Source organism: Melanotaenia boesemani, chromosome 4, assembly GCF_017639745.1.
Source record: "Melanotaenia boesemani isolate fMelBoe1 chromosome 4, fMelBoe1.pri, whole genome shotgun sequence".
Classification (NCBI taxonomy): Eukaryota; Metazoa; Chordata; class Actinopteri; order Atheriniformes; family Melanotaeniidae; genus Melanotaenia; species Melanotaenia boesemani.
The window spans coordinates 7,556,358-7,573,309 of NC_055685.1; the positions used below are offsets into that span (position 1 = coordinate 7,556,358).

The window sequence follows — 16,952 nt, forward strand, 5'->3', positions numbered from 1 at the left end:
TCACACAGACTCACCAACACTGGACGATAGAAGATGGAGAAACATTGCTTATCTTGTCCCAGGTGTTTCTTTGACAGCCAAGTCTCCAGGAAAGAGAAAACCTTCCAACTTCTCCTTCCTCTAATGCCTCTAATTGTCTGCACTGAGGCTTGTTGATGTGCTTAATTTGTAGAAACTGATTAATGACAGATATCATAATTACCAACACGACTGTGGTGACAAAATTCACAAAAAGTCTAAATGAAGAGGAAAAATCCCAATCCCTGCCTGCTCTCATCATTACTTCATACAGGTAATTTATTTACACTGAAAAGACCAAACATGTGGACTCTATAATTGAGTGGATTGTTTCATCTATAAACATGGAGAATTAAAAAAGATCTGTATTAATTTGGTTTAGTTGCCCCACCTCTGTCTGCAAACAACTGCCACATACGCTATCAGCTGAGATTACTCCCCTTTCAGATCCTCTGTTCAGCCTTATTATCAGTGACATCTACACAAACCTGATAAGCTTCAGTCTCATGCTTATTTGTAAAGTTACATGCCAGCATTTGACTTAAAGAAACTAATTTAATGAACTGTGATGACTGTATATGTGTATATATATATATATATATATATATATATATATATATATATATCCCACTAATTGGAAAATAAACATTAAGTCTTGGTTGTTGAAGTGATTTGACTCAGGGATCTGACAGCCAGCTCCACCCAGCGATCTAACCATCCATTTGTTCAGTTTTGACACCAGTAAAACTCCCAGAAGGCCAAATGTTATCAACGCAACATGATCTCCAGCCCATTGTAATGAGAGGGATTGTTTGTGGGGAGACTTTAATAACTCCCATAACCTATTTATATCCAGTAAGTCAAACTGTCGGCTTATGACGCACAACATAAAGCACACAGACACACCCAAACCGTCTATGCAAACTTTGATAAAGACTTTCTGGACTGATCTGGAGGATGTGACAACTTGGAGCGAAACATGAAAAACACACACTGTATGTATTTCTTTAGCGAGTATAATTTGTGGAAGATACCCTGACATGATAAGCTAAAGATTTTCTGTTTTCTACAAGATATTTTCAGTTTTTATTTGAAACATTTAAAGCAAACAAGGTGAAATGATTGTGACTGTCCCACTTACAACCCCTTCTATTTGTATACTTGAGTGTTTTGGCCAAAAAAAACTTTGCAAGTTCAAAAACACCTAAACTTTGCTTTATCTAATTTTAGCTTACAAATGTTTAGTCTACATGACTTCATGCTGATTAACAGCAGCAACATCACTTGAAGGGAAAAGTCTTCTTTCTAATTATTCCCCAGTGGAGGACGGCTGTGGAGGCCACTTGGTGGAAGTGGTAAGCAGGGGGAGGGCTGCAGAGGGAGAGGGGAGAGAGAAAGAGAACAGCTGGTGAACAGCCTGGACAGCAGGAGGAGAGATAGCAGAGAGGCTGCAAGAGAAAGGAGGGGAGGGAAAGACAACATGGTGGATCGCTTTACACTCACAACTGCTGCTGGTCCTGTACCACACATGAGAGAGATTTTGGACAGGCTGCCCTACAGAAAACACGTTTCCTTAGAAATGTGGATCAAATGTCTTTACGCTGAATGTTGGAAAGACCAAAGAACTATTGGTTGATCTCATAGAATGATAATTAACTGACAGCAGATAAAAACTGTTCATATAAATCTATCTGGACAGTAAACTCAACTGGAAAGTGAACCCCGAAGCTTTAATGGAGAAATTTAGTCTTCTTTCTTGGAAAACTCAGCTCCTTCTACAGCAGCTCTGGGCTTCTAAGTATCTTCTATCAAGCCACCGTGGTTTGTGTACTTAATTCATGCTGTACATTGCTGAGCAGGAGGACCAAAATAAGATCAACAAGTGGATCAGGAGGGCTGGGTCTGTTGCTGGATGTACACCAGACTCTAGAGGTGACTCTGGAGAAGGTAGGGTCTAAACTAGAAGGCCATCAGGAACTGTCAGTGAGCGACTAGTGATGCCTAAAGCTCTACTGGACAACAGTGAAGGTCTTTGGTTCCTGCTGCTGTTAGATATCTCAATTTATACTGTAAAATGTGGATTAACATGCAGCCGCCTTCTGCTGGTTGTCTGAACTTTATTTGATCCGTTCTTCTTACTTGCAATTAGGTTTTTTAAATAGTTTCTATTTGGTTTTACTTTGTGTCTTTTGGCTTTTTAATCATGTTTATTTGTTTTTTCTTTAAGGTTTTCACTGCCTTCTGTGGTAGAAATATTTATTTACTGTTGTCTTGTTTGTTGGCTGTATGATCTGATTTGGTGGCAAAACAAAGTGAGATTCATAAAGTTTTTTTTGTTATCTATCTTTACTACTTCAGGTATTATCAAGAAGTGCTGGGCATGTTACTTTTAAAAGTAATTAATTATAGTTACTTCTTGCAAAAAGTAACAGCAACAGGGTTACAGCATTATGAAAGTAACTGATTACTCGGAAAAGTAACTATGCCATTCCTTTTAAAAAATAATTTCAAATATGTTCACTTTATTGGAATCACAAATTCATTTATTCATCATAAAATGGAATAGTAGGTCTGAGTAATGAATGAAATGGAAACCTAGTGGAAAATTTACTAACAGACACTAACCTCAGGCTGCTGGATGTCATGTCCTTGTCTCCTCCTCAGGAGAGGAGCTTCTCGTGATTCTAACTGCTTACAGCCAACATGAAGAAACTCTTTGTTTCTGGTTATTATGAACATTTCTCATAATGTTCTTGTCTTTTAGCTCTATGAGGGAAAAATGATGTCTGTGGTTCCAGATTAAAACTCTTCCTCTGTTTTCTCTGGGCTCGCCGTTGCTTAGTCTTTTGGTCATTTGTGTGTGTGGCAACTAGGGCTGCAACGATTAGTCGACGTTGTCGACAATAGTCGACAATAAAAATAGTCAACAATGAATTGGATTCAAAACATGTGGGACCTTTATCAGATGGAGTAAGTCACGTATTCACCTGGGCTCCAACAGTCTACCTTTGCAAAACGATGCGGTCTTGCCATGTCTCTATAAATACAATGAAGTTGGTGACTTTCTGGTCTAAATCTCATATGTACTGCACACACAGCTCATATGCCCTCTCTCCTAAAGCTGTCACACCTGTGTCCAGGTCTATGATATTGAATTTTGGGTTGGACAATACTACATTTATTTTTCTTTTCCAATAGGTTTATATGTTTGTGTAATAATATGTATATGGAAGCATTTGTACATACAGCATAAGTATATGTTTCAGTGTGGACACTTGTTTCTATAATGCTTTTATATAAACTGTATACAATCTGTGGCGAGCGGGTAACTGTACAAAAATGTGCATACTGTTTTGTACTGATGATATTACCGATTTTAATTTGCTCCACAAACCTTAAAAAAAACTTTATTGATTTATATGAATGAATTTAAAAAGTCACAAAGTTCATCAGACAACTTTGTCCGTGACCCAGGCTTCAATTTTAATGGCGTGATGAGTCACACAAAACAGCAAACATATTAAACATTTCATTTTTGTCCCTCTGAAACATTTCCATGGTAGTGTATGCTTCGTGTCAGCTTATTGCTATGTTTTCTTACATTCCGGTCTCTTTTTAAATGATGTATGATTTTAAAATTAGTGCCAATGTTTTCTTTACCAGTCAGCTTTTGTTCTGTGTTGAGCCTTTAAAGCACCAGTTTTTTTCTTTGGTGAGAGTGAAGTTGATTAAGCCTGAAAATGATGATTGAAGACAATACTGAGACTTCTTTAAGCACTTATGTCCTAAAAAACAGTGGATTGTTGTTGAATATATATCAAATTTAAATAAATTTACAGTGTGTGCAGAATTATTAGGCAAATGAGTATTTTGATCACATCATCCTCTTTATGCATGTTGTTTTACTCCTACCGGTACAGGCTTGAAAGCCTACTACCAATTAAGCATATCAGGTGATGTGCATCTCTGTAATGAGAAGGGGTGTGGTCTAATGACATCAACACCATATATCAGGTGTGCATAATTATTAGGCAACTTCCATTCCTTTGGCAAAATGGGTCAGAAGAGAGATTTGACGGACTCTGAAAAGTCAAAAATAGTGAGATGTCTTGCAGAGGCATGCAGCACTCTTAAAATTGCCAAGCTTTTGAGGCGTGATCATCGAACAATCAAGCATTTCATTCAAAATAGTCAACAGGGTCGCAAGAAGCGTGTTGAAAAAACAAGGCGCAAAATAACTGCCCATGAACTGAGGAAAATCAAGCGTGAAGCTGCCAAGATGCCATTGGCCACCAGTTTTGCCATATTTCAGGGCTGCAACATCACTGGAGTGCCAAGAAGCACAAGGTGTGCAATACTCAGGGACATGGCCAAGGTAAGGAAGGCTGAAAAACGACCACCACTGAACAAGACACACAGGATAAAACGTCAAGACTGGGCCAAGAAATATCATAAGACTGATTTTTCTAAGGTTTTATGGACTGATGAAATGAGAGTGAGTCTAAAAGAAGAAAAAATACTGACATTGCCTCCTTGTTCACCTGATCTTAACCCCATAGAGAACCTGTGGTCCCTCGTCAAATGTGAGATCTACAGGGAGGGAAAACAGTACACCTCTCTGAACAGTGTCTGGGAGGCTGTGGTTGCTGCTGCACACAATGTTGATCGTGAACAGATCAAGACACTGACAGAATCTATGGATGGCAGGCTTTTGAGTGTCCTGGCAAAGAAAGGTGCTTATATTGGTCACTGATTTGTTTTTGTTTTGTTTTTGAATGCCAGAAATATATATTTGTAAATTTTGAGTTGTTATATTGGTTTCCCTGGTGAAAATAAATAAGTGAAATGGTTTGGTTTTTGTTAGGTTGCCTAATAATTATGCACAGTAATAGTCACCTGCACACACAGATATCCTCCTAAGATACTAAAACTAAAAAAGCCCCACTCCACCTTCCAAAAATATTCAGCTTTGATATTTATGAGTCTTTTGTGTTGTTGTTCTATAATAAATTTTATCCTCAAAAATACAACTTGCCTAATAATTCTGCACACCCTGTAAGAACCCCTTAGCTGAGAAAGCAGACATTTATTGTTAGTTTTAGGGAGGCTGGTTAACAAAATTAACAAGACAATTAAACTGACTGTAATTTTAATATACATTACTCTGCCTAATGAGGCATTAGTACTCTCTTTGAATTAAGCCAAGTTGCTTTGTTGATGAGCTGTTTACCAGCTGACCCCCTGCTGTGGGGGAAATAATGACTGAAACACCTTAATAATGTATGCTATAGAATGTGGACACAGGCATGGGAGGATGAGAAGCAGCCGGGAATTAAAGGCTACAAGACTTTTAATGGGGGGAAAACATAAATAAAAACATCAGCATTCCTGCAGTGGAATCCCGCCCTAAGAACACATACTTAACATTAAATCCTAATAAAACATGTTGTATCCTGATTATTACTCCTTTTATTAGAGCTACAAGACTGTTGGCTTAAAGCCTCAAATGACTTGTTCAAAATCCATTTACATGAAATGACATCCCCTCTGAGAGATTACAGCATAATGCTCTTTGTTTATTCATCTCTACTTAAAAATGCTTCAATAAAAGCCCAACAAGGCAGACCAAAATATTTTATTCATCTGTGGAGATCACTAGTTGAGTTATTCCTTTTTAAAATGAATAAAACTGCCATTCCAACCATTCCCTCAGTGGCTTGCCCTCCTGTTACAGAGATGGACTTTTTATTCTTCCAAACATGCATTAAAAAACAGCTTCAGCCCAAGTGAGTGGCTGTTTAAACAGCAAAGCAGAGCTGCGCAATGGAGTTGGGATCGATGCATGTAGTCCCATGGGCTGCAGTTATTGCCATCATCAGGATGGGTCAAGGGTCAAATTATGTCAAGTGTGAAGCTGCTGCTGCTGGTGACACACCAGGCCACTAGCCAAACAGAGAGCGAAAGGGGGGAAATACTGCTGTTGTTTCATAAAACTTCAAAAGTTGTGATGGCAAATTTGACCGACACAGACATGAAGACAAAACTTCAGCATCTGAAGGGATAAAAACCAAACAATGGCAGAAAAACATCTGCTCTACTGATGCTCTGGTTGTGTGACCCACCCTGACCCACTTGCTTCCTGATCTCTGCTTTTTCCAGCCCACCCAGTGCTCACACAGAAAACCAGTGGAGTTCACAAGCCAAGGCTGACAGGAGGATGTCATGACAAAGCTCAGAGTTGAAGGCTTGTGCATATGTTTGGGTGTTTGGGAAGAAGGAGAGGTCCATTTGAAGCTGGAATGCAGGGATGCATTGCTACGAGGTCATGAGAATTATGGGATGCTTGCACAAAGGCGAGATGTAAAAGGCAGATAAAAGCACGGGGAAAGGCGGTGGAGAGGATTGCTGGTGTAGGCCAGCTGCTGCAGGACAAACGCAGTTTAAACGCATGCTGGATTTCAATTTACACGTAGGATGAAACATCCCACAACTAAACTAAACAACCCAAACGCCATTAACCAAACATGTATTACTACCTGCTGTGAGGTTGTAAACATGGTTGGCTAGTTGGTCATGGTGTCCAGTCAGGAAACAGGAAAATGAACTCACAGTGAACTGAATGTGATCTGGGCTGCCGGTGTCAGACAATACAACCTATTGTACCCCTGCGGCTGCATGGCTTCTTCATGCGCACAGCACCCATTTTATCCTGCCCTCCCCTTCACCCAGTAACCTCCACCCTCGCGCCCTATCAAAGCCTTACTTCCATCTGAATGGCAACAATCCAACAAAAGCGCTGCATGTCAAAAGGCCAAACATGGCATACCAAATGTTTCAAACGTCAGAGTCCAACTGAGAAACGTCAGCAAACTTCCCAAACTCCAAAAAACAAAGATTCTTTTTAATGACTGCCTGAAAGATAATTAATGCTACATTTTTAAAAATGTATCAACACAAAAGACGGGAATCAAAAGGAGACCTTGAATTTTTTGGGCAGTTTTTTCCTGCAAATTTATCATTATCATTGAATATTACTATCTCAAGGTTATGTTCTGCATGTTTAAACAGTGAAAAATGCCTATTTAGGTCACTGATAATATCATGTCATAAAACATATTTTTTTGCATGTTTGTCTCAGCAGTGATCCCAAAAAACAAAACATACTTTACTATGATTTTAGAAAAGCCAAAAAGGCCAAATTATCTTCATTTGCCAACAGATTTCTAGCCAAACTGTTGCATTTAGTTTCTCAGCACACCTTCAATCAATGCAGCTTACAAGCAAGGAGCAACGTTCCAGTTTTTAAACTAGAAACTCAGACATTAGTATTTAATGGCAAATTTATTTGAAAGGAAAAATAAAAAAAGGCCCAGGAGCGCAGAGTACATTAGGCGTGGTAGGTGTTACCGCTGTTATGCAATAAGGTTCTTTATCAAAGAGGTAGAAAGGCTGTAAACACATTAAATGTGCATTGAACCAAATAAAAATGAGAAGGTTTTGGATTCCAGCCAGAAGTGGTGAAAGCACTTGTAATGTGACAGCTTTGGTCTTTTTGCTTATTGATATTGATATCCATCCCCCTCAAACTGGTTTATTTTGCCAACTTTGCTGACATGCAAAGGACCAATCCTTGTGTTTTCATCATTAGAAATTCAAAGTACTGGTTTTATGCATTCCTTAAGAGTCAGATAAGATAAAGAGTTAAGAGCCAGTAGGAGCTTATGATGCCTTAAATGACTATATATAGAAATATTCATGCATCACATGATGAGGAATCCTGTTAGAGCGCTTTGTTTTATGAAAGAGAGATGTCCAACTTGAAAATAAATGAGAATATTAGTTCTCCAAGCCTCCAGTTGCTCATGGGTTTGGTGATGTATTATTGTGGACCGTGTCTGTCTGGATGGCCTCAAGGCAGCACTGGGAAAAGAAAAAACCCACTTTGTGTGCATAACTGTCTCCTTACGTCATGGTAAGGCTTATGGGAAGTATTCCTATGTGTTCCCTGGAGTCTCTCTGTGTGTCACTTTTATATCTGTGTATTTGAGAACATGAACATGTACATTTAGCAAAAAAGTCTGTACTTTTCTTAGCTGTACAAAAATCTGTCACATAAGCAAACACCACGATGTAGAATAAAACACAGACACATACCCCCGTCTGTTCCACTCATATCTCTCCTCTAACCTTTATGAGGAAGTGTGACGCAGTTGGGTTCAGGCTTCTGCTGAGGCCGTTTAATACTGTCTTCCTGTGGGGGCAACCAACCATGGGAGGGGTGTGGAGCTCCGCTGCCTGCTTCATCTCTACAATCACTAAAACTTAAAAGGGGAACTCCATTGGTTTTGCACATCAAAGTCAGCCGATGTTGTAAATCTTTCAGTTATTTCACAGGGAGTTGAATGAAGTCCCATAAGTCGACTAAAGTTAAAATACACCAGTCAGCTGCTTGTGTCGGAAAACAAGTTCAATAACAGCATAATTGGGAGTTAGATAAAAACTCGAACATTTCTCCCCTCATGTCTGCTTGAGGCTATATTAACTACATGTAACATAACCCACCCACACATTTCTGAGGTTTTACAAAGATGAAAAATATTAATTACTGTCAAACACAAACAAGCTCAAAGCCACATCTCAGCTACAATGCCATTAGGTAGCGTCACCCAAACCAGTTCAACAATAAAATTCACAGAATGGATGTTCCTCATCGACCAACAGATATCTAATAACAATTCTAGCTAAAACTAGCTCCTGACATCAGCTGAGACCAGATGCTTGTTCACAGTAGAAATCCAACTTTTTAATATCATTACTAAACTGAAGCTGGCTTTAATTAGAATTAAATACAAGGAAATAAAGGAATATCTTGTGGATACAGCCCTAGCAGGGAAAACAAATAATGTGTTGTTTTTTTCTGGGCTGTGGCTTTATCATGTGGGGACACACTCACTATCTTAATTCTGTCTCATAACTTAGCTGATTCAAACTTAAAACTTTATCACAGACAAAAAACCAAAACTTGCTCTCAGCTTGGCTTCTACCTCACTTAATTTCAATATGTAGAGTTTTGACAAACACTGACCATTAGAGCACTTTTACATCAAGGCTAAAAAGCTAGAAATGGGCCTCTAAAAGCTTTTTAGAGCAGTTAAAATAATGCGCTGCTTTTAGAGCATTTAAAAACAGAAACAGATGCTTGTTTTTATAAGAAACATGCTGGTGTTTGCAGCTTAATAATGAAAAAACCTACTACAATCGGAGTGGGAATGGATGGGGAAGATATGTTTTCAGACATATATGTGAAGAACCCCTCTGCCTTCCTGTGTTTTATTTAAATTGCGCCAATTTTTAAAACAATCCAAAGACAGAAAAGCCAGGATTTAAATATTTCTTCTTATACTAAAAGTTATAACAGATTAAGAGCTGTGTTATGAAAGACAAGCTGTGCATTCATGATAACTTGTGCCTGCTTCAAAAACAAAAATGTCAATCAATGAACACCCCATCCGGCATATTTATGATACAGTGGTTAAAAGAAAAAGTTGATCTGAAATGCTGTCAACATTTTATGTCATCAACTCACACTGCTGTTCCCAGCCAACTGTTCATCTCACTACCATCTTCTATGTTTATACACATACCTGTATCAGGCTGGGCTACTTCTAATAATAAGGTAGGCTGATGGCAACTTCAGTCCTACATCTCTGCCAGCTAATAATAATTACTTCCGTGTTTCAAACCTGCTAACAGGATTGTATGATCGCTGACAACCTAAAAACCAGTTACACCTGCAGAGCTTGCAGTTCCACACTCACTTAAATGTCAGAGTTCTAACGTACTCTGATAATGTGTCTGAACTTCCCTGTGTTCATCTTCCTAATACCCTTTTAAAAAAATACTGTAAAAACAGTCAATAATGTCAAAACAAACCAAACCAGATGACTCTAAAGTGAATAACTTATTGCCTTAAGGCTACAACAGGAAATTGAGTGTGTTTTAATAACACACAACTTTTCCTGTGGTGTGCTGGGACACAAGCATGTAAGTAAAGGATGCACACAGACTGAACAAACTCATCAAAAAAGGCAGAGTCTGTCATTGGGATGGAGGAGGTGGTTAGGGACAGAATGCTTGCAAAACTGCTGGCAATAATGGACAATAACTCCCACCCCCTCCATGACACACTGGACAGTTTGAAGAGCAATTTCAGCTGCAGACTCCTCCATCTTCCACTGTCTGAAGGAACGATACAGGAGGACAGCAGGCTCTACAACACCCCCACCACCCATACTGGACAGACACACACTCAGGACTGAACTGACCATTATGTTAGCACATATATATACATATATATATTTATTAATGGCATTAATTAATTAACGCTGTTAATTCCTCTGAACACAGAGAAACCACATGCAGCAGCTTGAAGTCCATGTCTCTTCCTCGATGTCTCGCCCTGCTGCAGCACTGACATAATCAAGAGAGAGCGGGTTTATTAAAATAAAGAGAAGTTTTTGTCTGGCACTTAAGAAAGACGGAAAAGAACCGACATTTCTCTTTGTCTGTCAAAACCCATGTAAAAAGGCAGTAAATTGTGATTTTCTGCCCATATTCTCCTAAAGGACAATTACAAAGTTTTGTTTTGTTTTTTCTTTTTAATTAAATGCGGTTTTATTCTGGTGGATTTAACTTTTGAGGCAAGAGAGCAAAGGTAAGACATTTTATGACAATATTTCACAAACGTGAAACATACATTGGACCTTCTTTTGCCTCTGGTTCGGTGAATCTTGGTCATAGTGAGATGAAACTTACAGGTTTGGAATCTGTGAGATGTGAGCTTTCAGTAGAGGAGTCATTTGTCCGTGTTCATGCCGTCAGGTGGACACGGAGAGTCTCTCTCTCTCTCACACACACACACACACACACACACACACACACACATATATATACACATATGTATACATTATATATATATATATATATATATATATATATATATATATATATATATAATATTTATATATATATATAAAATTATATATATAATTTTAGATTTAAACGTCCGTTTCTTTGCACACGTCCTCTGTGCTCAATAGAAATGCATTTACAAAGGAGGAGGGGGTCCATCAAGGTATTGTGTGTGCTATTGCTGACTAGTGAGACAATGAGAGCAGGTTGCAGGACTTCCAGCTGTGTTAACTTACTTGGACAGAGTCGTTCGCCATGGTTATCCTCGCCTGTTTTCAGTCTGGGTGCAGCTTCACACACAGTGTGTCCACATGTGGGAATTGTTCCCTCTGGTTAACACGCTGTGTCCTTTATGAGACAATAAAACGATGATAGGGGAAGTACCGAACCTTAGTCCTGTGAGTTTTGTCTCAACTTTATGCAGTCTGTTAACACAAAGAAGTAATCCGCATTGTTGGCTTGCCTGACCGAGCCTCAACTGATCCTCCCGTATGTTTGACCAACGTTAGCCTCCCACCTAGCAAAAATAAAAACACGTCCACTAACTAAGCGGGTTGTTTGTTATTTCTTTTCTTTTAAAGGCAAGACATTCGTTAAACAACATCCAAAAGAAAAACAAAAAAGAAGTAAAAAAAAACTAGGTGGCTCCACAGTCATTGTCCATTCTATCTGGGTGTATGCCGCGCAACAGCTAGCTGAGAGAGCCCCGTAGTATTCACCAGCAGCACGGCTCCGTCGGGTCCTTCTGAAGCCGGGCGGTGAGCCACTTCCACGGTGGACGTACAGTTGGGGAGGGACAAAAGCCCTTCCTCCTCTCTGCGTTTCCCGGTAACATCCGTAAAACACGAGCACGCCTCAGTCTCCCATCTGTATCACATGCCTCACAATAAAGAAAACAAGCCGCCTGTCAGCCCTTCACGAGCCGCTCACAATCAAAACCTGAGACAATAGAAACTGGAACTGTCGGTTAAATGTCCCGCCGGTTAAAGTAAAACATAAGCCAAACAAAACACGACTCCCTTTGTTTTGGTACGGGAAAAGGGGATACGCAACATTTCCAGATATTCAGGCAGCGGGTAACTGACTGAGCGCCGCACCAATTCACAGTGTACAAGACCAGCGCGCGTTCCCGACGCCAGAGCAAACCGCCGGGGCGTTCATTGGTCCAGCGCTGGACGGCGGGGTCGCGCCCGGGTGTCACGTGACGAACCGCAGCGCCAGTTGTCAATTTCTAACGAACTGTTGAATGTAATGGGAGGATCATTTCTAATCTACTTTGTGTTGGAAAATGTTTTATTTGGTTATACAGATTATAAAAGTAAGCCAAAATTTCACTTTTATATAATTAACTTGATAGTAATACATAAATCCAAGTTCAGTAATCATAAGTAATTTTTTCCTAATTTATTTTACACAAAACGCTATATTTCTTCAATAGAAGCAATAGCAAACAAGAAGGCTTTAAAAGCTTGTCATCTTTTTAAGCTTTTTTATTTGATTCTTAAACTTTTTGTGTTTAAAACCCTGGCATTTTGTATTTTGGTATACTCAAGTTACAACTTATTATTATTATTATTATTATCATTGTTGTTGTTGTTGTTGTTGTTGTTTCCTGTATGTCAACATGTTGAAAAAAAGAAATAAAACATGTAGGAATTTTTTTTTAACAAAGTTAATTATTTAATGTCTTCATTTAAAATGAGACTTTAATGATCAAACTAATAGTTTCTTCCTTAATGAGCCTTTTAAAGAGCTATACACGACTCCAGTGCCTTGAGTCTCCTGTTGTGTATGTGTGTGTGTAATAGTCACTCATACCTCTATGTGTGTTTCATGCAGTGTGTCGTCTTCTTCTATCAGACAAACTCATACAGGCATAAATGCATTGGTGGCAGTGTGAGGATCAGTGTCTTCTCTAAAGACACTTCCACATTTTTTCTATTTAGCTGCCTGTTTTTTACAACTCCACTACAAAAGAATGTTGCCTATAAAAGACTAACAGATATTTATCAACACATATACAACATACATATAAAGCTTTATTAAAAGCCAGTGTGGAAACAGAAAAACTAACAGCATGGCTTGGTGGACTGTGAGTTAGCATTACGAGCAGATTTGAAAAGACTGAATTGAGCTTTATTTGCATAACTGATTTGCAAGATGAAAATGTGGCAGGAGGAAAAATGAAAAAGGAAGAGTGTAACCTGACACTTCAGGATACACACACGCCATACCGTACATGCGACACGAAAATCTGTACACTCACATCTGAGGATCTGACGATCACATGAATACAGCCGAGTCATGATTTAGCAACACTAATTATCTCATCTCTATTTTTTTATTGAACATCTAAAGGCAAATATAATAATTACATAATCAATGCAAAGCCATACTTTTAAAACATACAACAAGAAATCTGAGTAAAAATCCAAAAATCGAGCCTTGTAATCCAAACGTATAAATGTATTGCTGAATGCAAGTACAAACATATTTAGATATCTGGACGAACAAAGTACAATAAAGAAAAAAGATGAATTAAAAAATGTTTCTATTATTTCAATTATCATATATCAGAGGTATGCCTGTATTAAAAGCCTAGACAAAAAGCACATCATGCGACTGAGAGTGGTGGTTATAAAAGTTATAGTTTTGGTTGCATTATTCAGCCTTCAGTTGACATTCAAAGTGGAACCACACCTGGGAAAAAGTGCTTACTCATTTAAAATTTTTAACAGCATGTACATGGAAGGGAACCAGATTACCTAAAGTGTAACACCCACATGAAAAGGCTCGCACCTAAGGCCTTTCCTACTCCTATCATACACAGTAAGGAGTGTGCCTGCTCATTGTATCTGTGTAAAAGAGGATGCAGATGGAGTCTCTACAGCAGAGACAACAAGGCTAACGGAGCTTAACTGAGACTTTTATCCACTGCTGCACAGTGAAGACCATACAAACCCACCTCAGCACGGCTGCTCCACGTCTCGTTTTGTCTGTGTGCCTGCTGATGCTGGCTGTCATCACTGACTGAAGGTAAGATGTGAAATAAGACCGATTAGAGCAGAGAAATGCAGGGGTGTCCAAAGTCGGTCCTGCAGGTTTTGGATGTCTCCTGTTGCATCAGATTAATAGGCCAACATGTTTGGGTAGAACTTGACAACAAGCTGTTGAGTAAAGCCATTTCACATGATCCAGGTGTGTTATATAAGGGAGGTATCTAAAACCTGCAAGACTGCAGCCCTCCAGGACCGGATCTGGACAGCCTGGTGTGATGGCTTAAATCAAACATTTTTTAAAATGGAAAATGGCTTGTGTTTAATTAAGCTGTTGTTACACGAATCAACAAGAAGATATTTTTTAATGGTAAAAAAAAATAAATAAATAATAGTAATACTTATTTTTATTATTATTACTTGCAGTTTTATAAGAATATAAAGATATTTATCTTTATGTTCAGACAAAAAGCAACTCTTATCTATAATAGATCCATCCTGCAGCATCAATTTTTAGGCCAAACTTTTTCCTCATTGCCAGAAATACATATTTAAGCCTTGAATTATTTATAAAACCAAGACATATTTAGATTCATTTTGAATTTTATCTAAATAACTAGGTTTCTGCTAGAGCTGCATGGTGGGGTGTTTGGCACTAATTATTAAGAAAGGGTATTAATGATTAATAATAAGCAGAAACTCTGTTTCTCTGAGACAAAGTTTTTATTTGCAATGACAGGAATCAGTTAATGTGTCCGCTGGGAATTTGGATCAAGATTTGGATTTTTCTCTGAAGTTGTTCTCCAGACTTTCACTAAAATCATCTACTTTCAACAAGCTGTCTGGCTGTTACAAGTTTGTTTGGTCCATTGACAAAACAAACAAACAAACAAACAAACCCAAAACAACATCCATCATAATGTTTGAACATGGGGATGGTGTTCTTGGAGTTGAATGCTTTTCCTTCCTTTGTTTGTGGGGTGGCTCAGCAAGGTAGAGCCGTTGCTTTGTTAACCTGAGGGTTGCCGGTTCGATCCTCGCCCAAGTCGAGTTCATGTTGAGGTGTCCTTGGGCAAGACACTGAACCCCTAATTGCTCCTGATGGGTCGTGGTTGAGCTCCTTGCATGGCAGCTTCCGCCATCAGTGTGTGAATGGGTGAATGTGATGTATAATGTAAAGAGCTTTCGGTATCATCCCAGGTACAGAAAAGCGCTATATAAATACACACCATTTACCATTTGTGATTGAGAACTGAGTCCTCCTTGTTTGGTTTCCATGGAGACAAGCAATGTCCTCTGATGTGTCTACGTTGAGGAGCTGGTCCCAGATTTGCTCAAACTGATAAGTATTAGGTGGTGATCCTAAAAATGGCAGTGGCCGATGTATAAGACAATAATTGGAAGATTGGCAGTTCGATTCCCACTCCCCCAGTCATCTGTCGTTGTGTCTTTGGACAAGACACTTCACCCTCCTTGCCTCCAGTGTTGGCATCGCTGGTGTATGAACGTGGGTACGAATGTTTGGTGATGATCGGAGAGGCCATAGGCATGAATTGGCTGCTATGTTTCTGTCATTCTGCCCCAGGGCAGCTGTACATGTAATAATAATAATAATAATAATAAAAGAGGACCACATTAAGATTCTGTTAGAAATTTCGACCAATTAGAAAAACCTTTTTTAAGGTTTGGAAACATATCCTTTTAACTTTCTGTACAATGAAATGTGACAAGTTTGTAACCCTAAATTTACATTTATTACATGTACATATTTTATCTGGTGTAAAATCAAACTCATATGCACATAAATCCATATGTGTGTTATCATATTTTATGTTCTTTCAAACAGTCCAAAAGAATTTCACTCAAAGATATTTTAACCTGTTTATGCAAATGCTTTATCTTTTTATATATTAGGCTTTAGGCTATAAATGACATTCAGATATCATTTTTCATTCAGTGTCTTCCACCATGCATGATAAGGTAACATCGTTTTCTAATCTGACAAAGTCTCCTTTTCCCTTTGGTAGTTGTACTGTTTCAAATAGCATTAAGTGTTTTTCTCAGCCAGATTCAGTAAATCTCTAAATCATTTTGCGTCTTTTAAGAATGAATAAGAGGCTGTTGAGACCTGGCATCATCATCCATCCTGGATGATCCAGTCACAATAAGACAGCACTAAAATGTGTACCCACACACGTCCTGAGTGACCACTTGTAATCAGAACTTGGTTTCCCACGCTATATGCAAATAAACATGCAGAGATGTAAGCTGAGCAACAAACAGGGCAAACAGCAGCTTTACTGATGTTTCTGTAAAGGCACAATACATTTAGTGACTAAAATATGCCATTATTCAGACATCAAAGTGTTTCAGATATACCTAAGATGAATTGTTGATGATTTAAAAAAAACAATTAAATAAACTCAATTACACAATTAAATGTCATAGGAGAGAAGTCAAACAGAGAAAATAATAATCGATTTATAATGTTGCAGAATTCAGTCAACTCGCTGCTGACTAAAGACGTGGAAAAGAAAACATTTAGACCTTCTTTCCTCAAAAGAAAAGGCTAAATGACAAAACATACTGTATACTCACATCTGAAACTTCACATGCAATACATCCAAGAGGCCCTCTTTATCCAAAGCTCCACATTAAGATCTGCTTTGTTACTTAAAAAAAAACGAAAATGCACAGCTGGCCTCTCAACACAAAGTGTTAGGTTTCCTAAAAGACAACCAGGATGGATGGACTATTTATTTCTTTATTTTGTCTGACACTTTCTGGTAAATAAAATGCCAGACTGACTGATGGTTGACTGATTTTATCATTTATGACCCAAAATGTACAAATAATAATATTAACAATAATAAAAAAATATTAAGCTTTTACGTCAACCAGTCAGGATTGTAATGAAAAAAAAAATTAATTAAAAAAAAAAAAAAAAAAAATGAGATAAAGTTACGG

The 16,952-nt window shown here is 38.4% G+C and overlaps 1 protein-coding gene across 1 annotated transcript in view; it reads right to left on the reverse strand.

The window, feature by feature from the left end:
• pkn1a (protein kinase N1a) overlaps positions 1-12,099 on the reverse strand; it is a 59,580-nt gene extending 47,481 nt beyond the window's left edge. The window contains exon 1 of the mRNA XM_041983229.1: positions 11,226-12,099. Within this exon, the coding sequence (XP_041839163.1) occupies positions 11,226-11,246 (21 nt within the window). The 5' untranslated portion in view covers positions 11,247-12,099. The remainder of the gene's footprint in view (positions 1-11,225) is intronic.
• Positions 12,100-16,952: the final 4,853 nt, after the last annotated feature.